General features: G+C 32.4%; 1 protein-coding gene across 4 annotated transcripts; it reads left to right on the top strand.

Moving 5' to 3' along the window:
• LOC106672224 (ral GTPase-activating protein subunit alpha-1) lies at positions 1-25,434 on the top strand. 4 transcript variants are annotated; one of them, XM_024229516.1, is made up of 40 exons: positions 1-417; positions 3,772-3,882; positions 4,021-4,038; positions 7,881-8,052; positions 8,454-8,602; positions 8,714-8,829; positions 8,918-9,059; positions 10,655-10,805; positions 10,939-11,067; positions 11,122-11,293; positions 11,355-11,438; positions 12,334-12,429; positions 12,492-12,652; positions 12,711-12,822; positions 12,944-13,066; positions 13,125-13,323; positions 14,967-15,080; positions 15,152-15,256; positions 15,328-15,465; positions 15,540-15,724; positions 15,786-15,884; positions 15,951-16,106; positions 16,180-16,311; positions 16,368-16,493; positions 16,554-16,721; positions 18,137-18,247; positions 18,313-18,474; positions 19,099-19,314; positions 19,403-19,552; positions 19,624-19,816; positions 19,873-20,042; positions 20,119-20,294; positions 21,552-21,723; positions 21,962-22,090; positions 23,470-23,625; positions 23,708-23,866; positions 23,933-24,060; positions 24,135-24,271; positions 24,337-24,465; positions 24,526-25,434. In XM_024229516.1, exons 1-40 carry the CDS (start codon positions 312-314, stop codon positions 24,693-24,695), a joined length of 5,622 nt encoding a protein of 1,873 aa, XP_024085284.1. In that variant the 5' UTR covers positions 1-311; the 3' UTR covers positions 24,696-25,434. The 4 variants fall into 4 exon arrangements, with proteins under 4 accessions (XP_024085284.1, XP_024085285.1, XP_014258969.1 ...); XM_024229517.1 differs by having other exon boundaries at positions 15,325-15,465; positions 19,879-20,042; XM_014403483.2 differs by having other exon boundaries at positions 2-417; positions 15,325-15,465.
• Positions 25,435-26,437: the final 1,003 nt, after the last annotated feature.

Genomic DNA, 26,437 nt, shown 5'->3' with positions numbered 1-26,437 from the left:
TTTGTACTGGATCCAATCGTCCGTGGAAAAAGTGTACAGAAGTGAGAACACATGTTTCGCGAGACGGGCGGCTGTACACAGCAACAACTGCGAGTTGACACTCGACATCCAGGGAAGGCGTCGATGCTGGTTGTAAATAAAGGGCGATTCAACGGGAGGACGGAGCGGCACCGGCTCCTCGTCTCGGCTCAACCCACTTCTTAAAAAAGTCCCTCCCGAGATGGACGTAAAAGTCCACTTGTTCAGAGGAAACGGCTCGATAAACAAATAAATCAAACCCCTCAAAACACTCATCGCCCCCTCGGATTAAAATGTTCAGTAAAAAGCTTCATGCGGATATTAAAAAGTCAACACAGAAATTGCAAGATCCGAAAAAAGACACCGCCACTCGGTTCAAACATCTTAGAATCATTTTAGGTAAGCGATTTTTTTTTTAATCCTCTGGAAATTTTTGTCGGGACGAAACGTCAAACGGCATCCAAACGACCCAAAACAAAGACAACAACTTTTAAAAATCGTCGTACGACAAAGGACTCCAGAAAACTTCTCTCAACTTGAACGTTACCGATTTTTTCCCCACAGGCTAACTTTATTAACAATTATCACAATGTTTATTCTATACCACTTTTCACACGGTGAAACAAAAAAAAGTATGCAAATTTTTAGTCTGATTAATTAATCTTCCTACAATGATCACAGGAATCGTTCACTGTTCATTTAAAAGTCGCCCCATTTTTTTTAAAAATATTTTTTATACCCATTAACATTTCCTTTCTGGCTCCGACTGATCAACTAAGTCCGTCATCGTTTCCACTTAGTTTTACACACTCGACAATTGCTTATATATAACTTGTCTCACTTGCTGTCTCCTTACTGGCATTGGCAGACTGAATTTTTTGACTGAGTCTCTGGATGACTGAATCAGACTATACACTCAAAAGTCAATTCTTCGACTCATCTCACCGGCTGTTCTCATTTCTTGTTCTGCTGACAGAGTGTGTTCTCTTTCTGCTGTGTGCTAGAAACTCAACACTCAAACAGAAACTCTTCTTGCATCGGCTTCTTCGACAGTCGATTCTATTTGACTCATTTTGACCCTTGACAATAGGCATCGTGTCTTGACCGAGTGGCTTACTGAGTGTATGACTGAACGGTTTTTTGCTTTTCCAATCTATCCCTTTTGTATTTGTTTACCAATAAGGGTGGTGGGAAGGAAAAGCAAAATCCATTGGGCCTGATGTTCACCACCCTTCCTGTAAGGATTGGTCATGATCTGGCTGTATGCGCAACACCCTATAATTCAAGGGAGCTTCTATTACGCAGCCTGTTCCTCTATCAATGTCCTTCCAGGTTGCAAAGCTCATCTGGCTGATGGGATTTTATGGTGAACCTCAACCCGATGAGCCCTGTCCATGATGTACAAATTTCTCCCAATAAATAACTTTTTTTTTGTACACATTTCTGCACCCTTCAGGTTTGTGGGAAACATTCGTTTCTTACTGGATTGGTTTATTTTTACAGCCCCATATAAAAATTACATACAAAATTCTCTATACTATTTCCTTACATTAACAACTATTACTAACTTACTCATTCTAACTTATATAAAACAAAGACCGGCTTATATCTGATTCCATTTTAGGTAAGAAAATAGTCAAATTTCTTCTGTTCCTTGGGTCAAATATTTTTCAAATGTTGGCCACTTGTGGTGTGGCTTCCTTTTTCTACATTGAGTGCTTTTTATAAAAGTTAAAATTGTCTCTTTATTTCGACTAGATTTCAGCAAATGATCTAAATTTAAAGTCTGTAACACTAGATGTTGGTGTATAATAAGTAACGAAAAGTTAAATAAATTTAATAAAAGCTATTTACAAGGACTACATTGAATTTGATGACATGTGAGCTTGATAAAAGGAAGTTACTAAAAAAATTGCATTTGTACTGAACATCTAAACTTTAAATCTGAAGGTCAAAACTTTAAAATCACAATGGTAAAAAGTTTTGGACTTACCCAGGTTTATCCCGAGGGTGCAGATATATCCAATTATCTGTTATGTTTTTATTTCATTTATTTCTTTTTATTTTTAAGGGATTTCCCTCCTTAGCACTTAAACTTTGCAGTTCTGTCTAGTTTTTCCTCCCAATATTATTTTTTTGTTTCTTTAGTTGTATTCTTTGGTTGTTGCCCAAGAGTCCAGTCCGACAAAATGGATTTGGGCCTATGAATTGTTCTGAGGCTCCGTTTTTAGCTAAGACGTCTGCTGCCTCATCGCCCTGAAATTTTCTCATGACCTAGGATCCATTTAAGTGATAGGCCATTTGCATATTTTTTTAGGATATTTACGCAGTTTCAGACAAGTTTTGAGGCTTAGAGAACTTTTAGACCTGGCTATCTCATAGTATTATTGTTGCACTCTTGAGACGTATTTCTTTGGCTAGTTCGGCTTGGAAGATGGTTGTGATGGACTGATGTGGGGATCATTGTTTGGCCCCTTTATAACCATTTTTGTACCATTGATCATTGAGCACCAGGTCTTTCTTAATAGAACTGCAATATTTCCATTTTGACTCCTTCAATGTTAACTTTTGTTAAAAGTAATATTTTTCTGATGTCAGAGATAGTTTTAGACATGTTATATATGAAATTTATAGAGCCATCTAATAGCCAGCCTATATGAGTTATTCATGATAGAATGAGTTCCCAGAATCATTGCATAGCCATGGCTGACTGATAAATTTTTATGGTCGTCGCCAAATAAGTTTAATTTCCTTTTATCTTAGTAATGAACTTTATCTGTGGTTCAGTGATATAGTTTTTAGCAATCTCATGTTCTTTGTGTTTCTATATGTTCATGTTCTTCTGAAGTTTTAACAGTTTCACTTTTAATCACTTTTTTTTAAAATAATTTTTTTCTTTGTTTTGCATCTTAATAATTTTGTGTACCTCCTGCCAGTTTCTTCATACTGTTTTTATTACATTTGGCACTATGGAGAAATTTAATTTTTAAAATTTGCAATTACCTGAATTTGTTAACAAAGCAGTTAATTGAGCCTAAAACTCAATGCCCTCATGTTGAGGTTTTTGTTACAACCGAGCTCTTAAAAAAACCTGACAACTTAAAAAAAATGTGTAAATAAATTAAGAAAAAACTAAAACAACAAACAAACATTTTTATTTAATCGTGTAATACTTTTTAATTGACGTGTCCATTGTTTTATATTATTTTTAACGCTTGATGAGTGTTAAATTAAATTATGTAACGAGAAATTATTAATTAAGGCTGATCAGTCAGTTTAGCAGTAACAATTTAAAGTCAGGAAATAATTCAGTCATCAGTCAGTTGAACGGAGACTTATTTAAGTTAGAAAATTTTTATAATACAATATTTACTACTGTGTTTAACTGATTGCTCTTAGATCTCTAATGTTGACAAGTTCCAAAATATTCAAATCAAATTTTTTCAGTCAAAATTTTTGTGTGTATTTTATTACTTTTAGTAATTACGTTCTCCTTTTAAAATAAATTTGGCAAAAACATTCATTTTCTATACAGTATAAATGTAGCTTTTTAATACATTATATTTTATATTATAAAATTTTATCAAAATTCTAATATGGTACTCGCTGTACAAAATTGGAATAAGAGCCGTTCCATAGTGTTAGAAACTAGATTCATCATACTAAAATATTCAGTTGTTATTCAATTTTATCACATGTGCTTTTTCTTTCAGGAGATAAAGATAGCTTAATAAAGTTTGCCGTTTGTTTCAGAACATGTTGATGTGGAAGAAGCAAAAGCGATATTTGAAAATAATTACAACCACATTTACTACATATTTTATGATAGCTTCATAAATGCAGAAACGAATCTCAGACAGAAAGGTAAAAGTTTTGGTTTTGAATTGGTTAAAAAAATACTAAGTAAATCGTTAAATTTTGAAATAATTAAAAAACAAAGCATTACAAAATAACTTGGTCAATTGTATTAATATGCCAATAATTATTTTTTGTTTCTTACAGAATTGCCTTTTCACTTGGGTAAGCAATTTATTGTGGTTTCCTATTTCTTTTGAGCACGGAAAAGTATTTTATTTTTAATTTTGTAGATATTAGTTTGTGTTCATCTTCCATGTTCCGTTTCCTTTTCCATTGGTAGATAATATTTTTTTTACCCAGATTAAAAATTCCTCTATAAACTATTTGGAAAATGAAATAACTCTGTATTGCCTGTTAAAAAGAAATATGTTTTGTGCCGTTTTCATCATAACGTAGAGTTTATGTACAATTTGCCTGAATTTTGATATCAGTTTTGTTTTATTTAACTAATCGAGTGATGTTTTCAAAAAATGCATGACAATTGGAATTTTATATTATTAAAATAATACAGACAAATAAAAAGCTTATTTTTCTTACATTTTTTAAGTGAAAACATTTTATGTCTGCCTTTGCAATGATCAGATCATAATATATATGTTACAAATTTTATTTTCTCATTAATTGACATCTGTAAAAAGCATGATACTTGGTGTTTTAACGTAATGAATTGATTAGATAGTTGCATGTAAAAATAAATAAATAATAATATTAAAAAAAAAATACCGTGTTGTTTTGAGCATGGACCTATTTAAGCAACAATATATTCATTAGAGTGCAGACTGTAAGAACTTTAGTTTAAATTAAATGCTCTTTTTATTAACTAATCTAAACTGAGCTAAAAGGTAGTTTAATCATTTTAAATATACAGTTATATTGTTAACTTTGGGCTCATTTGTAGGGGGAAAAAGCTCCTAATGCTTTTTTCTTTCTTTTAATTGGATTTTCACTCAACTAATTATATTTTTCATTAATTTCACTCAATTAATTATATTCATTGCATTCCAAAAATGTTTTGAGGTAGACTAGTATACTATATATTTTTCCTGATAGAATTTTTTATTGTATCATAAACACCATTTGCAATTGTATTATACTATTAAAAAAAAGGCAACTATGAGAACCAACAATTTATATTAAAATTTAACAAAATGTCATGAAATCTACAAATTCCTTACCTTAAAAAGATACAAGTTTTTGTTAATGATAGAAAATTTTAATTATGAAGTTAAGAGTTTTCAGTTACTACTTTTAATTTAGTGAGAAACAAAAACTAAAATTCTAAATAATTTGGTACTACATATGTTGGCACATATAAATTTAATGAAAAACATTTTATTTATTTTTTAATCTTTCCATTTCTTTTGTTTGAACTTCTTGTTAGAATATTATTACCTGACAGTTTGATAGTGTCCTGTCAATATCGATATTTACATCAATATATAGTAAAATAACTGACGGAATATATAAATAAAGCTGGAAAGTGGCGATGGCTGGATATCATTAGTTAACTTTCTTTATAGATTTAAAAAAAAAAAAAAAACACTCGCATATGTTCCCTGCTTCATGGGTATCATTGAATCATGGATATGACACCATGTAAAAAAAATTATGGGTTAAAAAAATGTATTACAGCTTTTTTCCATCAAATTAACCCTTTTAAATTTCAAGTTAAACTTTTTTACTTCAAATATACTCTTTAATTCAATAAGAACCTTTTTAATTTCAAGTTAACTTCAAACTAACCCTTTTTAATTTCAAAGGTTGTAAGGCTTTTTTGTATGTAATTGATGTAAGTAAATTTCCTGCATATTTGAGAATGTTTTAAAAATACTTTAAAAAATATAAAAATATAATGGGCTCTTAGACCCCATGAAACTTAATTACAATTAAAATTAAAAATTACATAAAATCAAGCATAAAAATTAAGGATTCTTGTTTTGATGGTAGAATTGTTTAAAATGTAAAATAGGTTCTTATCTGAAATACCACATGAAAATTAAGTCAATTGAAATGAAAAGTTATATAAAAATAAATGTAAAAATAAATGATTCTTCTGTTAATTCGAGATTTTTTAATTAAATAATTATTTTATATTTTAAAAAATCTCAAAAATGGTAGAAGAATTGTTTGTTGTTATTTTTAATTTTACATCATTTAATTTTTATTGTAATTGATTTTCATATGGTTTTTAAGAGACCAAATACTCTATATTTTTTAACAATCGGGAATTTAGAGAAGAACCATGATTTTATATTTAATTTCAATTTTTGTAGTAATTTTATATCAATTTTGTATTAATTCAAAACATAAAAAATATAATTTTTTTATATTTAAAATAATTAGTAAATTTTTTTTTGTATTTAATTTTTATAAATGTTTATATGATCTAAGAGCCCAACTATTTTGAACTAAAGAAGAGTCGGCATCGTGGAATGATATGATTTATGAATGTGTGTGGGGGGGAATGCAAATAAGAAACAAACTGTAACGTTGTTAGTAGTTCAAAACGATTTTGTTTTCTCATGCCACTATGGGCCATTTTGGAGTCCCATCCTTCCTGTCTCACCACAGGGAGAGATCAGTGGGTACAACATGGGATCACAATGTCTGCTTAAAACTGATATTAACTTTGGACCACTTTGACTATAGTGCACAATGATGTGTCAATGACCTGGCGGTTCTCCTTCTGAAGACCGGAATCCAGCTATTTCTTCTTCTGTAGGTTTGGTAACTCTACATACATCCATCAGTACACTTTCAACAAGATGCAAGTTGAAGTTGAAACTTCCGTCTTTCATTGTTTCATCTGCAGTCCTCTATGCTTCAGCATAAGGGTTTTTAGCCAAAATACCTCCAAGGGCTGTCAAAACCCTGTAGTCTAGTTTTTTATTTTCTGGGTGCCCTGAACACATCCACAGCTTTGGAGGAGTCTATAAAATAAAATTGCCCGAATGATGGACCTTCACCGTGGCAACAAATTTGATTGAAAACAAATCTGATATGAATCGGTGAATCTATCTTTGTATTTTAAAACAGTAGGAGGCCCAAATTCCAGGAATTTGTTTTCTTAAAGAGGCAAATGTTATATTGTTTATAAAATTGGGACAATGAAGGATTACTTCCTTTAACTCTAAACTGATTTGTGGTTCTGGTAGTGAAATAAGGCCATTATGACAGCAGGAGTTAAAAATGACCGCTGTTTTCTCGACCTCAAAGTGTTTAGCATTGTAGTGCACACATCTAGCTGTGCTCAGGTTTGTGGTTTTCACTCAACACATTTTGTCAGAAATTGTATATGGAGTGAGAAAGACTTTTTTCATGTTTAGAACGGAAAACCTGCCCTTGCTTGGGTGGGTGGCCACTGATTGATACAAGTAAACATACAATGTACAATTAAAAAAAAAAAATACAATACTAAAAAAAATATAAATAACAACAATATTAGTATTGAAAAGTACTGTTTTAGTTCAACGGTGAGAATGGTTAATTTGAAGTTAAAAAGGGTTGATTTGAAATTAAAAAAGGTTAATTTGAAGTTATAAAGGGGTAATTTTACACTAAAAAATGTTTATTTCTAATTTCAGTTGGTTAATTTAAAGTTAAAAAGGATTGATTTAAAATTTAAAAAAGGCGAATTTGAAGTTATAAAGGGGTAATTTTACATTAAAAAATTTTAATTTATAATTTCAGTTGGTTAATTTGAAGTTATAAAGGGGTAAATTTTATACTAAAAAGCATTTATTTCTAATTGAAATTGGTTTATTTAAAGTTAAAAAGGGTTAATTTGAAGTTAAAAAGGGTTAGTTTGATGGAAAAAATCTATCAATCATATGTTCGTTGATGCAGTTTGCATTGCTTGTAATAAACGAGTGCTGTCCAATTTTTCCTCAACCACTGATCTGGGTGTAAATAGCCATATTTATTTGTGGATTATATATACTGGTTCAAAATTGCTGGCATTGTCTATATATTTATTTTGTGTAATTTTTTCTTTTTGTTTTTAGTGCACAAAGCTCATAGAGAAGAACTGGAAGCTGTACTAGCTGTGTTAGATAAACTTTTGACGTTGCTTCCAGAATTAATTTCAAAGAGATGGCAGTCGCACAGCCTTACTAGGTTAATTGCAAAATTATTGCACCATGGAAACTCGCATAAACTCAGAAGAGAAGCAATAAGGTTTGCTAATATTTACATCTGACTTTTATTTTTAAAAAGACATATATAAATAATTTTGCTTGCACCTAACTTCTACAGTTTAACGCTTAAGCCTAATTTAGAATTATATTATGTTTTACTCTGTTAAAACAACTACGATGATGTTCTAAGTTCAAGATCTGCTTGATGTAACAGACACCGTCTTTTCAGTTACCTAAGGGGCAGGAAACAAATCGAGAATCTGTACTCATGGGGCAAAACCCAGAAATTTAACTCCCTGTCCTGTCATACAAAAAATCAGATTTTCAATAACCAAATGCTGTTTTTTTTTTTTTTTTTCCTATACCAACTTTGTGTCGTCTACATTTTTAAGAAATGGGATTCATCTTCGTCTGCAATTAAAATATATTTTCATGTTTCAGGTATTTCCTTTTGTGGTACCAAATTTTAGGCGATAATAGCCATGAAGAGGCCAATACACTTTTTACTAGTCTTGTTCCTGGTTTTCATAAGTCACATCTTGACCATGCTGGTAGTAATTCAACCGCTATCTTTCATGATAATTTCCATGGTAACTATTATACAAGGACAACGTTTATGTTGAACTTCGTTACTCGTTTAAAGTCATTAAATAACTAGGCAAATTGTCAGATATTCCATTTATTCCACATTTAATTTTCAGGACCGATATCTGTCGTTGAAATACAGTCAGTATATCCGCCACAAAGCGGTGAACGCTCACCAGATGATCTTACCAAATTTTATATGGATGCATTGCTTGAATTTATGGTGACTCAGGTTAGATCATGAAATTATTTTGATCATTTTTATTGGTATTATATTTATATGATTCCAGCATAATTTTTCTTTTTTTTTTTTGTTGCAGGTATCGAGAATTGAATGGAAAGATAAAGCTTACAAACAGTCCAAGTGTTTCACGTTTCTTTTTGACCGCTTTAAAGAAGTTTACTTACCTCAAATTTTCCCCAATTTCTCATCTAATACTAACCTTTTTAAACCGTACTTAGGCAAGTTTCGAATTTTATATTTTACACTTTAGTGCTGGCATTAACAGTTATTTAAAAATAATTTCCATCAAACAATCGTTGAGGGACATCGGTGGCCACAAAGGTTTAGGTTTTGACATGGAGCTCGGTAAGTGTTCCGGGTTCGAATCCAGCAACCCTGCATTTGGACCCAACATACTTACAAATGAGCTTTAAAAAAACACAAGCACTCGGGGATTGATATGACCTCCGCTGTTGGAACCCTGAAAAAATAAATAATAATTAAAATAAATTAATTAAATTAAAAAAAAAAGTTTTTGTAAGAGTTATTCTTGAGTTTGGTTCCTGATTTTTGTTGTCTCATTGCTTACTGCCACTGAATATGGTGAAATGTGACAAAGTATATCTAATCTAAACCTTAGACCTGAAACAATAAAACAACATATTTTTGTTCAATTAAAAAATTTTTAAAAATTTACTGCAACTGTATGAATGTCATCAATAACAGTCATCAACATAGCTCTTAATACAACTTATAATTATTGGGTTGTCCAGAAAATAATGTAGGTTTTCATGTTTTCTTTCAATTACCCCTCTATATAATAAACTGTTTATAACATGGATTTGTCTTTTGAACTAATGCTAACAATTTAATCTTCTTCCTTTACAAAAATGTTTGTTTACCTCAGAAACATTTTGCTACTTGAGTATAATTCAGTCCTTGCTACGATGTCAATGTGCGATTTTCGTGTGATTTCTTGTTATGAGTTTAAACTTGTCCAGAAACATTAATGAAGTCTGGGGCCATGACAGTGTGAGTGAGAGCATTGCTCTGAGTTAATTGAAAAATTTTTGAAGGGAGACAAAGAAGGACTTCTTCCCTAGATGATGATGTTCTGAGAGCTTTGGTTGAGTAAAATCCCAAAACAACTGTCCAAGAACTTGCAAAGTTCTTTTAGTTCGCTGACCACCTTAAGGCAATTGAAAAGGTGAAAAAGCTCGAAAGTTGGGTTCCTCATGCATTAAACGACCGCCAAAGAAATCATTATGAAGTTTGTGTAACTAAACAAAGCCCCGAATTCATCAGAAAAGTTTGTGATGACTCTTTGGTGGGCTGATTTACTACAGCATTTTGTATTCTGGTGAAACAATCAAGCAGCAGGTCAGCAATGTATTGCTCTCAAATTGAACCAGAAATTGACATTATTGAAACTGTTGGTTATGAGGTTCTGCCTCACTCACCCTATTCTCCAGACCTCTCACCTACCGATTGCCTTTTTTAGACACCTGGGCATTTTACAACATACAAACTTTATTGATCAAAAGTCGTTAGAAAATGTGGTTACAGAATTTGTTAATAATAAAGATTCAAAATTCTATTCAGAGGGTATAGAGAAGTTGTCATCACATTGGGAGATGTGACTGAGAGTGATAAAAGTAATTAATAAAAAAATTTAAAATCATTTAATTAATTGTTTTTATTTTTAACCATAAAACTGCATTATTATCCAGACAACCCAATAATTATGTACTTAGCGTACTTATAAATGAATAATTATATACAAATTGGATTTTGCTTTATCTTCATTTTTTTTTTATTTTTTTTTTTTTTTTAGAAATTCCATCAATGAGGACACATACCAATGTTGATAATGGTAAACTACCTGATCCAATCATAAACTGCAAAGTAGCTGTAATAAAATGGATTGCAAATTTTACACATTTAACCAAAACACACCCAGTCCCTCAGATAGGAAGGTCTGCTAGGTATGTAATATACATATAAAAATAAATAATAATATTAAAAAATTATAAATTGTAATGCATACATAAACCGATTGTGAATGTTTAAACCTCATATATTAATTTTTGTATAAATAATATTTGTTGGTGTTATTAGTGTAACGCCTAATGAAAGCGAGGGAGAAAGATCGCCAGGCTCAGAACTAAGAAGAGTAAGTGTCGGTCAAGCAGGTAATGACACAGCAGTCAATGCACCGTTCACTCCTCCATTTGATATTCATTTAAGGTAAATGTCAAACGTTTTAAGTCATGTGCTTTTTTGTAAGCGGATGTCTTTCAGCGAGGATCCCAACCTGTCCGCATTCCAGACTGTCAGGGATGTACTATACTCAAACAGGGACAACGTGAATCTTATACACGAAATATATCGGCAGGCGTTTCTCTTGAATTTTTCTTACGCACCGGCTATCCGAAGGGCTATCACTGTTTACAAAGACTGGATTCAAATGAATGTCAGTCGATATATTCTTTATTACTTGATGTAGTAGTTATTTACTTTAATTATATTTATAGGTTATAGAAGTACCACCGTTTATGTTGGAACCTGTTGAAAGCAAAAGTTCTGGACCTTCTTCAGTGGACTTTTCTAGTATCGAAGTATGTATTTTACTTTCCTTTACCTAAAAAATGTATATACTTATATCCTTTTATATTAATAATTTCATATTTAATTAATTTCTAATTTATAAATATAATAAAGGACAAGCAAGTGTATAATAGATTTATGTATAAATTTTTTCCATCCAATTAACCCTTTTTAATTTCAAATTAACATTTCTTTGAAGTTAAAAAGTGTAAATTTGAAATTTAAAAAAAGTTTATTTGAAGTTATAAGGGTGGTTAAAGGAGTCAGCCTCTTTAAGACCTTATGCACCATGACCAATATTCCTTTTTAAAAATATGGTTCCTATCACAGTAAGCTGTTTACTGTGAGTAGGAACCATCTTTTTAAAAAGGATTGAACTCTACAACCACTCCACCATTCGTAATTTCTATGACCAATATTGGTCAATTTTGGAATCGCTATTATTACCTAGCACTCCGAGATTTTTTCTGAACTTTTACTTTCCTGGGTATAGGAATCTCAGCCGGCATAGGCACTAACAGAAGCCTTTTCTTTTCCTTCCTGGCAATATCTCAAAATATGCTTATTACACATCAAATTATTAAGGAATTCTACTCTAACAAAATTATACCAAAAAAAATTGTGCTCTACAGACGCATGTTTTCTCTGCTTCACTGAAAAACAATGAATCGTGGATATGTAATTTAACTGTAAAACCAACCCTAATTCAACCTATGTGCACTCCCTGTTATGTAAAAAAATGCATATAACATGAGTTTTAATTGTTACAATTAAGCAAGCACTAGTAAATATTTAATGCAGAGTTATTAAGTAAAAGTCTATTTAGAAGAAAACTGAATGTTGCTTGTTAGTTTAAGCCTAGTAGTATCGCATTCAGAGCTTTTGCTTTTGGTTTATCTTTTATAGGGGCCAGATGACTATTCCAAATTATCAAAGTTAAGGAATGATTCTTATTTAGGAGCTATTAGCAAAGAAAATTTCCAAATTCGAGCTGGCCTGCAGGTATGCTGTTTTAAAATTTTGCGAAAGACACTTCATATTTTGATGTTGGGTTTTATTTTTAGAATGTTTTACAAGTTTTCATAACAGATGCGGCCAATGTGTTTTTGTTAGAAGTTAATCCCGATTCGCTCGACCTCCTTGACGATCAAGTCGAAATCTGTAAAAGAGTTCTGAATATATACAGATATATGGTTATGCATACACATATGGAGGCTAAAACTTGGTACTTTATTTTATATTACAATTGTACAACATAATATTTTAATGTTATTCATTTGTAGGGAACAACTGCTTATTATACTACTACATATCACCTCCCTTATAGTCTCTCCTACTCCACCAAAGAAAAAAGAAGAAACACTCGGAGGAAGGCTCGCTCCTGCAATCTTTCAGGTATATTGTGTTGTATTGATTATAATAACTTTATTTGAGTTAATAAATAGTTTTTTAGTCAGACAATTTGGCTTTATGTATGTTTAAATTTCATAAATAAAATGTACTTTTATGTTTTTAGACGTTGATAGTGACTTGGATTAAAGCAAACCTTAATGTCGTCATTTCCCAAATTCTTTGGGATCAATTCTTTAGCGTTCTAAGCATGTTGACTCAATGGGAAGAACTCATTAAAGAATGGGCGGTACGTTTTTACACATTAAAACTTACTAGTTCGCTTACTAAATATTTCTATTCAACAGAAAACACTTGAAACATTGACACGAGTACTCGCCCGCCATGTTTATAGTTTGGAATTGACTGATTTACCTTTGGACAGATTGAGTGAACAAAAAGCCAAACGTCAAAGGAAAGGAGTTTGCGGTACAAAAACGGGAAAATCAGATGCAATACCACCGGTGGATCCTGAAAATATGAGTAAAGCATTGCCTACAGCAAGAGGTACTAAGCTTCATAATTTTGTTTTCAACAAATTATTACATTTCTATTTTTAACAGCGCACATCACATACAAACTGTAGCATTATTTAATGTATAATTTGGCAAATGACTATTTGAAAGTTTTTAACCTTCGAGTGGTCACACAAGAGTACCAAGTTAACCCCAGCCTATTTCTTAAAAATTATTTATATATATGTAGGTTTATAGATAAACAAAAAATATAGGAAATTATTTTTAAAAAACTTACATAATAAGTTGCACAAGGTGGTTTTGTACCCCAAGAACGGGTTGTCCTCTTTGAGGGATGATTGCTGCACACTAACATTCCAGCTGCCACCCTAGCCATACTTCCTTATAAGTTATTTCTACAATTGAATGAGCCTAGAGGGGTTTGATTTTGTGGACTCTGCAAGACATAGTAAAAAAATTCTGGGGTACAAAACTACCCCAGTGCGACCACTCAAAGGTTAAGTAAAAAATTTAAATAATTATCATTTAATAAACTGGGTGTCACTTTTCATGTAGACAGCCAATTTTATTGTAAACGAAGCAAAACATCTTTTTTTTTACTTTTATCTGCCGAAGATATATCACAGTTGATTCCCTAATTGGCAGTTATGCACCTGAGGTCCATAAGAAGCATAAAATAGAACAGATTATAAAATAGAACTTGTCTTTTTATAATGAACATGGCTTTTTTGAACTGGATACATCATTTTTTTTACCGTTTTGCGCTATCTGGGAGTGGGCATAGGTGAGGTTAGGTTAGGTAAGGGTCGGCTTAGAAATAGGTTAGGTTAGTTGGTTAGAGTTAGGTTACATCAGGGCTAGGGTTACAGCTAGTGTTAAGCACCCCTTAGACGATCAATATTATTGCACAATATTTTGGGTTGTGCAATTTAATTGATCGTGTGTAGACGATATTGAAAGTTGGTGCAATACATTGCATGATTGACGAAAGATTGAAAATATATTGTACAACCTGGAAAATATTGCACCATCTGTTGGCATTATTGCGCAATATCAGTCAGTTTGTGAAGTATCAGCAAGTACACAAAATATTGCACAAACTTCAATATCGCTTTCAGACTATTCAAGTTCATTGCACAAACAAAATTTTGTGCAATATTATTGAACGTTAAGGGGCAACCGTCAAATTATTGTGCAATCTATATTGTACAATAATATTGACAGTCTATGGGCCACTTTATGCATAGGTTAGGTAGGGTTAGTGTTTGATTATGATAGGTCAGGTAAGGTTAGGGTTTAGTGAAGTTAGATAAGGTAAGGGTTTTGGCAAAGTTAGATTTAATTTAGAGTTAAGGTTAAGGTAATTTTTGTGTAATGTGTCAGTGAAGATATAGTTTGTGTTGATAAAAAGTAAATTTGTTACCCAGTTATATTATTATGGCTGTATACAATTTTTTGATGCCATATAAAATATAAACAAAATTATTTTAAAAGAATAAGAATTTTGTATTAACAAAATTTCAGCCATTGAATAAAATAATTTGCCTCTTTTGGGCCACCCTTTTGTCTCCTGTTTTATCGACTCATCTTTTAACTTAACCCAAATGAAATAAGCTGGATCAGTTAAAAACCTTTTAAATATTTTTTAATATATTTTTGTTCAAACTGCTTCAGACAATACAACAAACATCGAAAAAGAAGGAAATTTAAGGCGTACTACTAGTGAAGTTAATGTCGCATGGGCTAGAAGAAAAATTTCTTATCATCTCCAATCCCCAAATATTTCTGGTTTGTATACATTTATATTTTTTGAGATATAAGCTTTAGGTTTCAAATTCAACCGGCAATGCTTTTTAAAGGCGTATGTGAACTTGACTTGGAAGATGACCGATTGCCTGCTCTCAGCCATTTAGGATTGGAATCTCGACTGAATCGAAAATGGCATTCAGTGGATTCTTTAAGAGGTGACATTGATTGCTATATTTTTTAATTTTTCCGTTACATCCTATTTATTAATAATTTATTTCTGTAGCAGTTAGGGTGAACGTTGATTATGATTCAGAGTGCGCAACGAGGACACCGTCTCCTGCACCATCGAGTGGAGTTGAAAGCAATTCATTCAAAGATTCTCCAATGCAATTGGATGTACTGAACAACGAAGGTGATTTAACAGGTATTTCCGAAATTAAAATGTATAAATGACAACTTTTAGATCATTTGTCTAATGTTTGAACTATTTTTGTTAAGAAAATACTGAAGATGGAAAATCAGTTATGAGTGGTGGTACTATCCGTGGTTGGTTGCCAGATGTAGCGGCAATCCTTTGGCTGAGAATGCTAGGAGCCCTTGGAGACATAAACAAAATACAAATGCCAGTTTTGCACTATAACGTATTTCTTTTTCTCATTGATCTTTTTGAAACACTTGCCAAGGTAAGATCGTTGAATTTTTACTAATATTGTTTTATATTTTTTTTATTTTTTATTTTTTTAGATAAGACTTAATCAAGGAATTCCGAGTGATTCTCAGATAACTCCCGCTCCTCCAGAATTAGTGCCCCCTCTTACTATTTTCGCACCGTGGAGTTTTCAGGTTAGATTGTATTTATAATTAGTAATTAAATATTAATTTTAGTAAATAAACAATTTTTTATTTCAGTCTCTTAATCTGTCTGAAGCATATCATAAGGGGAAATTGTGTGCATTACGGTTGTTATGTAATATGACCGTTCTAAATCATGATGTGCCATTACATCCTAAACATCTGTCCCTTTTTTATTCTATGCTTCACAAGGGGTTGCTTTCCAAAGATCAAGTAAGTTTTTTTTAAGACTCATATATAAAATAGTGTTCTTCGTATGAAGTATATGTTATGTCAATTTTTTTAGACAGTCATTAATACTCTTATCAAGCATTGTGGCCCTCGGTTTTTCTCAATTCAGCTACCTGGTTTTTCATTGCTGATTGCAGATTTTATTGAAGCGGCAAATTCTGTGATATCTTCATCTGATTTGAGAACGGTATGTGCATTTATTATTGTTTGTTATAGTTATTAATGATGACAATTTATTTTTAGAGCCCTCGAGTAGAGGCCATTTCTATTCTTGGAGCTTTGTTATCGTTTCCTGATTATTTATTGGAGCTTCCAGTTTTAGAAGCAAATCCGGATGTCATGAGGGCATCAAAATGTCCCAATTTAAAGGTAATTCTATTTCACTTGAACATTTCAGCATAATATTCTGAATGTGACCTTGTTATCCAGGATGAAGTTTTGAAAACGATTTTGAGCGCGGGCAAAACAGAAGGTGCAGGTGTAGCACGTTGCATAGCGTTATCAAATCTTGGCATTTTTTTACATCAAGAGTTGTTAAGGGGTGCAAAACATCCCAAAATTAAAGAAGCAATCAATACTCTTTTGCTTGCACTTAGGGTAAGTACGTACTTACTTTTTTTTTACACCTTCTCTATTAAATTATTTTATAAAAACAAATTACCACTACATTAGTGTATGGTATATAAGGTATTTTCCTTATATACCCTCGGGGTGTCGATGTTTTTGAAAAAAAGCCCATTTGTAAGTATGTCGGGTTCGAATGCAGGGCCGCTGGATTCGAACCCGGGACCTTTACCTTATATTGATGAGCGCCGTGCCAACGCCTAAACTGTTGCGGCCACCAACGCCCCTATAGGCTTTATTATGTAAAGGTTTAAATAAAATTCATGATTTTATGATGTTTTGGCAATCTCTTACCATTTTGAAGACATGTATTTATTTATGGAATTTTTTCAATACACCTTTAAAAAAGGCCTACCAAAAAGAGATTTTTTGTTTTATTTTACATTTATCTTATTTTTAAATACTTAATATACAGTGAAATCCCGTTTAACAGACCCCTCTATAAAACACCTTTAAAAAATTCCTAACAAAAAAGTTTTTATTTTTATTTCACTTTTTTTAAATACCTAACCTATCTCTGAGCCTAACACTAGTCTCAACGTGTGTGGTGTTTAGTGACCGTTAGTTAATGATTATATGGAGATCATGAGATGTGTTCTGGTGTGACCTAGGTCTTAGAAAAAGTTTCTTTATCGTGCCAACATTTCGATCTTTATTGAGATCATCTTAGATCAAAGGCACAATAAAGAAAATGTTTTTCTAAAACCTATGTCACACCAGATCGTATTTCACGATCTCCATATAATCACTAGTCTGAATCTTAACCCAAATTTTTTAAAATACACCTTTTAATAAAAAAAGGTCTACCAAAAAGAGATTTTTTGTTTTATCTTACATTTTTCGTATTTTTAAATGCGTAATATACAGTGAAATTCCTTTTAACAGACACCCCTCTGTAAAACACCTTACCTAACCCTAATCCTACCTAACTTAACACTAACCAAACCTAACCCATCTGTGAGCGTAACACTAGCCCCAGCCTTAACCCTAAACTGAGAATATAGTGAAAATTCTATCTAAACATTGCATTTACCCCCTCTAACCTTTTCTCTTTCTACTCCGTTAAAATCATATAGGTCCTTCTATCTCACCCTTAAATTTTTTAATACTATAGAGAGATTTCCACATTTTTTAAAAAAATATTCTCAAGGTGTATATAACATCATGAGCTTCAATACAATTTTAGATGCAATATTGGTGTGCAATATATGAGCTTAGCCAGAACTGATAAACAGCAGAAAAATAAAATATTGTCCTGTTCCTTAATTTACTTTTGCTTTTATTTATCTGTTGTGTAAATAAAAATAGAACAAGTCAAATCGAAAATGATTTAGGTATAAGGAATAATTGTTTGTGTAAGCACATAACCACCATGTACTTTGTTTTAGTTTAATCATAAAACAGTCGCCCAAACGGCTTCAGATGTGTTACTCCTATTGTGTGACCACGCTGATGTTTTATTAAATCGATTTCCAGAAATACCACCGAGAATCGTTGAAGTATAACTTGTTGCATTTATATTTCATTTACAAGGAAAATGAAATAACACAAGCCACATTTCCAGGTTTTGGTCGGAACTTTAAATCATCTGATGCCAATTGGTGACAGTGATAAAAGACTTTTGACTTCATTGGTATTCTGTTTAGGAGAGTGGACGATGAACATTCCTCTCAATCAACTTGTAAATGTCCACAATCGCACATGTTTATTAAACAATGTTTTCAAGGTATTTTTTTATACATATATTTTCAAACTAAAACAATAAATGCTATATTTTCATGATATATATGAAAATTGTTGATATTAGCCTAACAACCTCATAACGTGTGTGTGTGTGTGTGTGTGCGTGCGTGTGTGTGTGTGTGAGAGAGAGAGAGAGAGAGGGAGAGAGATAAATATGCACTCAAAGACAAAAAACTGAGAACTCATATTTTGTTGTTCATTTCAAACTATATGTATGTATTTTTATGGTTTTATGGCTACCACTAGTCCTAACCATACCTAACCTAATCCATCTTCAGCCCTAACCCTAATCCTAGCAAACTTAATACTAAGTTTAACTTTAATTCTAACCCTACCTAATGTAACACTGAGCCAACCTAACCTAACCCATCAACCTAAGCCTAACACTAGCTCTCACTCAACCATGCAAACCCTTAGGAAAAGCATAGTTATTTTAATTTGTGTGAAAAATAATTTTTGATTTGTGGTAAATGCATTTGGTACCAATTTTTGTATGTGTGTACCTCAGCATAATACTAAACAATCATTTTCTATATATATTCTTTTGTTAGTGTGATAAATTATTTTGAATAGATTAAATGGTCATAACACCCACAATTGATTATAGGTTTTAGATGACTTGAGTGAAGGCGGGAAAGGACGAGGTGTGCAAGTTGGATCATTCCATCCTGATCTAATCCAGGAATTTAATCCGAATATCAGTTTTGACGATTTAAAGCAACAAGATATTCCACCAACAAGGAGAACAATATTTGCCTCAAACCCAGCATCGCCGGCTCATTTAATTTCCACAGCGCATTCCATTCAACTTGCTGCTAGACTTGTAAGTTTTTACATTTGTAACTTTGCTTTAGTATTGAGCCTGGTTACATCCAGCATACCGTGTCCTTAACAATCAATGTTTGTAACAGGTGACCTCACATTTGGTGAATAACTTAGGCCATTTTCCTCTTACAAACGGAGGTGCAAATCTCGGTTCAATAGTCGTGGAACAGGATGACGTCGTCGGCCTTCCTGCTGACCAATTGTCATTACAATTATTTACTGTTCCAAACATTCAGGTAAACTGCCTGATAAAAATGTTACATTTTTAATAATTGTATATCATAAACTATTATATTTAATTTTCCAGGTACTTGTTACAAGCCTTCAGCAGCTTGTTTCTTTGGTCGAAGTCCCAGCATTAGACGTTCCTGGAGGCAGTGTGGCTCAAGGCTTGGTGTCAGCTCCATCTCAAGTCAGAGTTATTATCAGGGATCTGGCAGGAAAATCTTCGTGGGATGCTTCAGCGCTGTACACAGCATCCCAAGAATCTTCTGATTCAGGTGAGGAAATATTTTTAAATATTTTGTGTAAATATAATGTACCACATATTTTGCAGATACAGCTTCTTTTTGTTTTGATGTCAATTGCACTGACGTAAATGTTAATAATTCAATAATGAATTCGCTGAGTGTATGCTCACTGCCGCAACATACGTTAAGGCACCGAGAGCCTTATTTGCTTCCGACGTACTCAAATTCAGCTGAAGACATGGACAACTTAGATGATGTCAGTAAGAAAGATTTGTCCTGTTATGATCTTCTAACAGAGCAATTTTTACATGTTTCTTTATATTTCATTCTAGCTATTGCAATACATTGGATACTCTTCTCCAGAAATATTGGAGAGTTTGGATATTCCTAGAAATGTACCTTCAGCACCTTTATGTGCAGATTTGGAGCAGGAAGCAATGGGTTCTATTTTAAGCATGCGTATAATGCAACAAGATTATATTAGCAATTCAGCTAATCAAATACCAAGGTAAATGGTAACATTTGCCTTAATATTCATTACACTGTCCATTTTATCTAAGAATTTAAAGCTAAGAATCCTTAAATCAATTGTAACCGTTCATACTTAAACTGACCCATTTTTAAGCTTAACACTAACCCTAACCTAATCTAGCTCTATCGAACACTAACCCAATGTAACTACCAAAGACTAATCAAACTTAATCTAACCATACCAAGGGATAGTAATAAAAGAGGTGGCCACAAGGTTTTCTGCACCTTGACCTGAGTAGATCTATTTGTGCTCAATACTATCAAACCCTAACCTAACCTGTACCTTATCTAACTTTGTGTAACCAAACCCTAACCCCATCAAGCCCTAACTTAACGTAATCAAACTCTAACACTCTACCTAACCCTAACCTAATCTAACTCTACCTTACGTTAACCCACAATCAAACCCCAACTAACTAACTAACCCTAACAAGTCCTAACTCCAATTAATACCAAACGATTACTTTATCTATCCTTACCAAACCCTAACCCTAACCTTATGTAACTCTATGAAACCTTAACTCTAAATTAAATCTAACTCTGCCAAAGACTAGCCCTTACCTTATCTAACCTGTCATAATCAAACACTAACCCTACCTAACCTATGCATAACACTAGCTGTTACCTAACTCTAACCTACTAACCTAGCCTATTTCTAAGCCGAACCTTATGTAACCTAACCTCACCCAACCCAACCCATGCCCACTCCCAGATAATGCAAAACGGTCAAAAAAATTATGTATCCAGTTCAAAAACAGCCATGTTCATTATAAAAAGATAAGTTCTATTTTATAATCTGCTCTATAGGACAGTCATTTTCTCAATGAACATAATGGCTATACTGCCACTTCTATTATGAAAAATTTTAATGATGAACTTTCTTCCATGTCAGTTGCCGTAGAAGCTGCAATTTCTCCATCTTTATGGTTTTCAGAAATAGAATTCCTCTTCGTTCCAATAATAAAAAGAAATAGCCTCCCTGAACTTTTCCTGAATTTGATTCCTGGTATTTTGTTTCTCCAATTTCAAAGACATTGCATTAATTGTGTATATATATTTAATATATTTATCTTTGTCAAGTGAATAGAACCATTTCTGTACACTCCTAGATACTCATTAGTGTTATAATAGGTATGAGACGTAATATAAAAGGGATTTGAATGATATTGACGATTTGCATAACAGTGCAATATTGTATATGTAAGTTGGGCCTGATAATGATATTTTGTTTTAGTGATATTGGAATATCCGAAGCACCAGTTGAAAAATGTGAAGAAGCACCGTTTCAATACTGTCGCCTCCTATTTTCTCAGTTTGGAATGCATGGCTGGGATCTACGTTCTCAGCTGTTTTTGGTTGACAAAAATGACAAACTTCTGAGGGAAATGAGGAATCTTGATTCACAAGTATTATATTTCTTAAGAATTTTTTCTCAGTAAATAATTCAAGCTTTGCTATTCTACGTTCTTAATAGTTATAAAACTTTGGAGAATTTTAAACTAATTAATGTGGAAAATAAACTTTTATCGAGCAGTAAAAGTAGACTTTATGGCAAAATTGTTAGTTGAAATATTAAATTTGCTTTTTTTTCTTCTTCTTCTTCTTTTGCCTAATTATAAATTATATTTCATTGTAATGTTTCAGAGATGTCGTCAAACACATAAAGTTGCGATAATTTATGTCGCACACGGTCAGGAGGACAAAAACTCAATATTATCTAATTCAGGAGGAAGTCATGCTTATGAAGAATTTATCGCAGGTCTGGCTTGGGAGGTGAGCAATATATAAATCGTTATTTTCTCCTGTACTGGCCTGTGCTTATAAGCTCAAAACTTTTTTTTTTCTTTCTAAAAACCCCAAAAAACACAATTACATAAAATTCTGCTTCAAATGTTACCTCATTAATTGAAAATGGTTCAGCCGTTCAGGAGCTATTTTATTTACAAAAAAGATTAAGACGATGTTGTTATTTGAATTTATTTTTTCCTTTTTAATTTATCCTTAGTCTCATTGTAAACTGTGGTGTTAAACCAAGCATCCCAACCTCCAAATAATTCACTCCAATCCCTCGAACCATTATTTCTAACCCTATTTTCTATCCAATCTTACCCATTTGTTCTTGAAACCACAAAAATTCAAACCCATTGAGTAAAAACACGTTTTTATATTAAATAAGTTTATTGTTTGGCAACATTCCAGCAGTACACCAAAATTAGCCGTTTTTGTGGTAGAAAACTGCACTTTAACCCTATTGTACAATTGTCATACCGGACAGTTTGTTTCACAGGAAAACATTGAATATTGATTATGTAACCTATCCACACAAACAAATAGCTAACAATGTGACTATACTGCTATTTGATTCGACTTAACATCTAACATTGGCCCTACCCTGTTAGATCAAACAATGTTAAATAGCCCATTCTTACAAGTCTATGTCATCCTTTTTCTTGATCAAACAACCTAATAGAGTTAACAGGGTTAAAACAAAGATCGTGAATAACCTTACTATCTATTTTTGCCATACCTTAACATTATTGATTCTACCAAACCCCAACCTCAAACCTACTAAACCTTATGTCAATCTAACTCTACCAGACCATAACCATATCAAATCCTAACCTTATCTAACTCTACCAAACACTAACCTACTAAACCTTATGTCAATCTAACTCTACCAGACCATAACCATATCAAATCCTAACCTTATCTAACTCTACCAAACACTAACCTTACCACACCCTATCAATCCTTACCTCTACTAAATCTAACGATATCCAACCCTTACCCTTCCTAACCTAATCTAACATAATCAAACTTTTATCTAACCTACCAAACCTTAAACTATTTTAACCCTACCAAAACCTAACATAATCTAACCATAACTAAGCTAGCACAATCAAACCTTTATCTAACTCTAACAAACCTTGACCTATTCTAACCCTACTCAACCTAACATAATCAATACTTACTTAACTCTAATTCTATAAAACCCTAACCTAATCTAATCCAACCCAATGCAAGCACACTCCTTGGTAAAAAGAACAGGAAGTCCGTGGTGTGAAAACATTCATGTAACCCTCCCAAGAACATATCCATGTTAAAATAGCAAGTTAATTTTATTGAGACAACAATGATTGAATTTTTCCTAGGTGGAACTAGAAACACATATGGGATTTATGGGAGGTTTACAGCGGAATAAAATGACCGGAATAACTGCGCCATACTACGCCACTTCATTCACTGAAGTCATGTTACACGTTTCAACAAGGATGCCATCATCAACCCCTGAGGCTTTACTTCAAAAGGTATGTTTTTCCTATAATGTGAATGAATAATTTCTGGTCTATTGTAAATAAATTGTGTGTGGTGGATTATTCGGGTTCACAGACAAGACATTTGGGAAATGATGAAGTGCATATTGTTTGGTCTGAGCATACAAGGGATTATAGGCGTGGTATCATTCCTACTGAATTTTGTGACATTTTAATAGTAATCTATCCTCTGCCACATCAGCTTTATAGAATTCAAGTATCTAGGAAATCAGATGTAAGTATTTAGGATGCAGTATTTTTGTTTTTCTAGAATAACATAAATTTTTGTTATTATTTCAAGGTTCCATATTTTGGCCCTTTGTATAATGAAGCGATAGTCGGCCATCAAGAACTGCCCGGCTTGGTGAGAGCGACTGCATTGAGTGCTTCACGAGCAAAACGTAGCATGCTTCAATTTTATCAGCAATAGTAATGTTTATTTTCATAAGATAGTGTTACACCTGTAAAGAAGAAATTAATGAAATTATAATCCAATTTTTCAGTTATGAAGAACGAGGCCGTTCTTTAGAAACAGTTATTAAAAATCACAAAAAGCCTTCAACCTTTGAAGAATTCACTGCAAACATATTCTCACCTCTTCAACCCACTGCTGAACTTAATTCCCAGCAGAAACATCCTGGTAGTTATAATCACGTCTTATATAAAATATAATATATAAATTTATATATACTTTTTTTTCGTTAGGTTCCATACATCCTATTATGGAAGACGGTTCGGTTTCATCAGCAGGATCGAACGGCAGTTCGACTCTCGCAGCTTTATTAGATTCTACTACACATAAAATGGCATACAACTCTCATGCCGGGGGAGGAGGTTCTTAATACCACACTTAATCTCTTGTAAATAAAGATTTCTAATGGTGATAACTTTTAGGCGAAGATACAGGAAGTTGGGCCAGCGGAGAAGGCGGGGACATTTCCTGCAACCCAGGCATTTCTCCCAGACCTCATAAAAAGTTAGTCATAAAAACAGGACATCGTAGACAGCATAATCAACCTATGCTAACACCGCCTGATAGTCCTGTATCTAAGAGATCTAAATAGTTATAATAACTGAATAATTTGTTAGCATCATTAGAAAATAACTGTTTCTAAAGCCCCACATTTTGTGATAGTAATAAGTAAGTAACATGTGTACTTACATTATTTAATATTTTGTTGAGATGTATAGTTTTATAAATGTGCGTGTGTGTTTGTGTGTGAGTGCTTTCACACATTCAGAAAAATTGACAAAAGACAATGCTAAGAGTCGTTTTACAATATGAACTTGTGTATTACAACTTGAGCATTTTTCGGTAAAGACAGACCCGTTCAAATTATAACTTGCCAACTAGGGGAAGACACAAAACCGTCTTGGTTTTCATCCTCGCTTGTCGTCTGGCTTTTGTCCACTCAATATGGTAGGACAGTCATAGCACCCGTGCTTATCGAATATGTATGGACATAGTTTATTGAATGCCCGTTGGAGGTAGCTTCTCCTTTAGACACCATGATGAAGGCGATTCTGTCAAGCTGTAACAACTGTGATTAATATGTACTGTTTTAAATTTAAATTTTAATGGCTTCTTGCCAAAAAATTGCATGTTGGTTTGTTAATTATTAAATATAACTTGTATAACATTAAATTTTCTTGTGATATTTCAACTTTTATTTTATATTACTTAACACACACAAAAAAAACCGTCCATATATGTATTCAGTATTTTAAAAATATAATATCCTAATTTGAAGATCATTTTTTTGATATTGTTTATATTTTGTATCATTTTATTTATATTTTAATAGATGTAATAAAGAAATTACAACCAATGGAAGTATAAAATTATACCTTAGTAGCAAAAATCAAATTATCCATTTTTAATATTCTTTTTAATTGTATCATAATTAATTATGTGTTCATGGCAAATTGTGGTATATCGCGACTGTTTTGTCTATCTCGCTAACATGTTTTTGCAATAAGTTGGTTTCATTAGAGATACATAAATGGCCAATATTTATTCCATATTATTTTACATATTTTTTATGAACTTGTTGAATACAAAATTACTAAATACAAAATCATATTTTACAACAAGGGCAAAATGGTATCCGAATTATTCACACTTTTGCAATTTAAATTAACCTTTTTGCAAATTAAATCCACTTTTTGCTAATGAAATTCACCCTTTTGCAAATTAAATCCCTCTTTTGTCAATCAAATTCAAATTTTGCAATTGAAATACTACCTTTTTTCATCTGAAATTCATACTTTAAAAAATTAAATTCACTTTTTCATATAAATTGTATCATTTTGCAAATAAATTTCACTTTTGCAAATCAATTTCACACTTTTACACATTAAATTCATCCTTTTGCAAATTAAACTAACCGTTTCGCCAATTAATTTCACCGTTTTGCAAATCAAATCACATTTTTGTCAATGAAATTCACCCCTTTGCTTATAAAATTAACACTAGCTAATTAAATTTACTCTTTTTCATATCAAATTTACCATTTTGAAAATCATTTTCACACTTTACAAATTAAATTTACCCTTTTGCAAATCAAATGCACCCTTTTGTAAATAAATTTTACTCTTGAAAATCATATGCACATTTTTGTAAATAAATTTCATTCTTTTGAAAATTAAATTTACCATTAAATTCACTAATTTTGTGGTCCGCTTGGCCAATTAATATATTACAATTAATTAAGGTTTTTAGTTGACGTAAAAAAGTCAATGGCACGAGGGGGATTCGAACCCACGATCTTCGGCTAGATACGCTGCTGCTCTACCACTGGCGCTA

Source organism: Cimex lectularius, unplaced genomic scaffold (assembly GCF_000648675.2).
Source record: "Cimex lectularius strain Harlan isolate CLEC.00 unplaced genomic scaffold, Clec_2.1 scaffold284, whole genome shotgun sequence".
Lineage (NCBI taxonomy): Eukaryota > Metazoa > Arthropoda > Insecta > Hemiptera > Cimicidae > Cimex > Cimex lectularius.
Note: the sequence above shows the minus strand (reverse complement) of the source record. Positions and strands in the feature narration are given on the sequence as shown.

Excerpts from the sequence above, each read along its gene's own strand:
- LOC106672224 (XM_014403483.2), top strand. The coding sequence starts at position 312 with ATGTTCAGTAAAAAGCTTCATGCGGATATTAAAAAGTCAACACAGAAA. Across the intron at positions 11,294-11,354 it reads AAGACTGGATTCAAATGAAT|GTTATAGAAGTACCACCGTT; the intron begins GTCAGTCGATAT and ends TTATATTTATAG. Across the intron at positions 24,272-24,336 it reads TTCCCAGCAGAAACATCCTG|GTTCCATACATCCTATTATG; the intron begins GTAGTTATAATC and ends TTTTTTCGTTAG.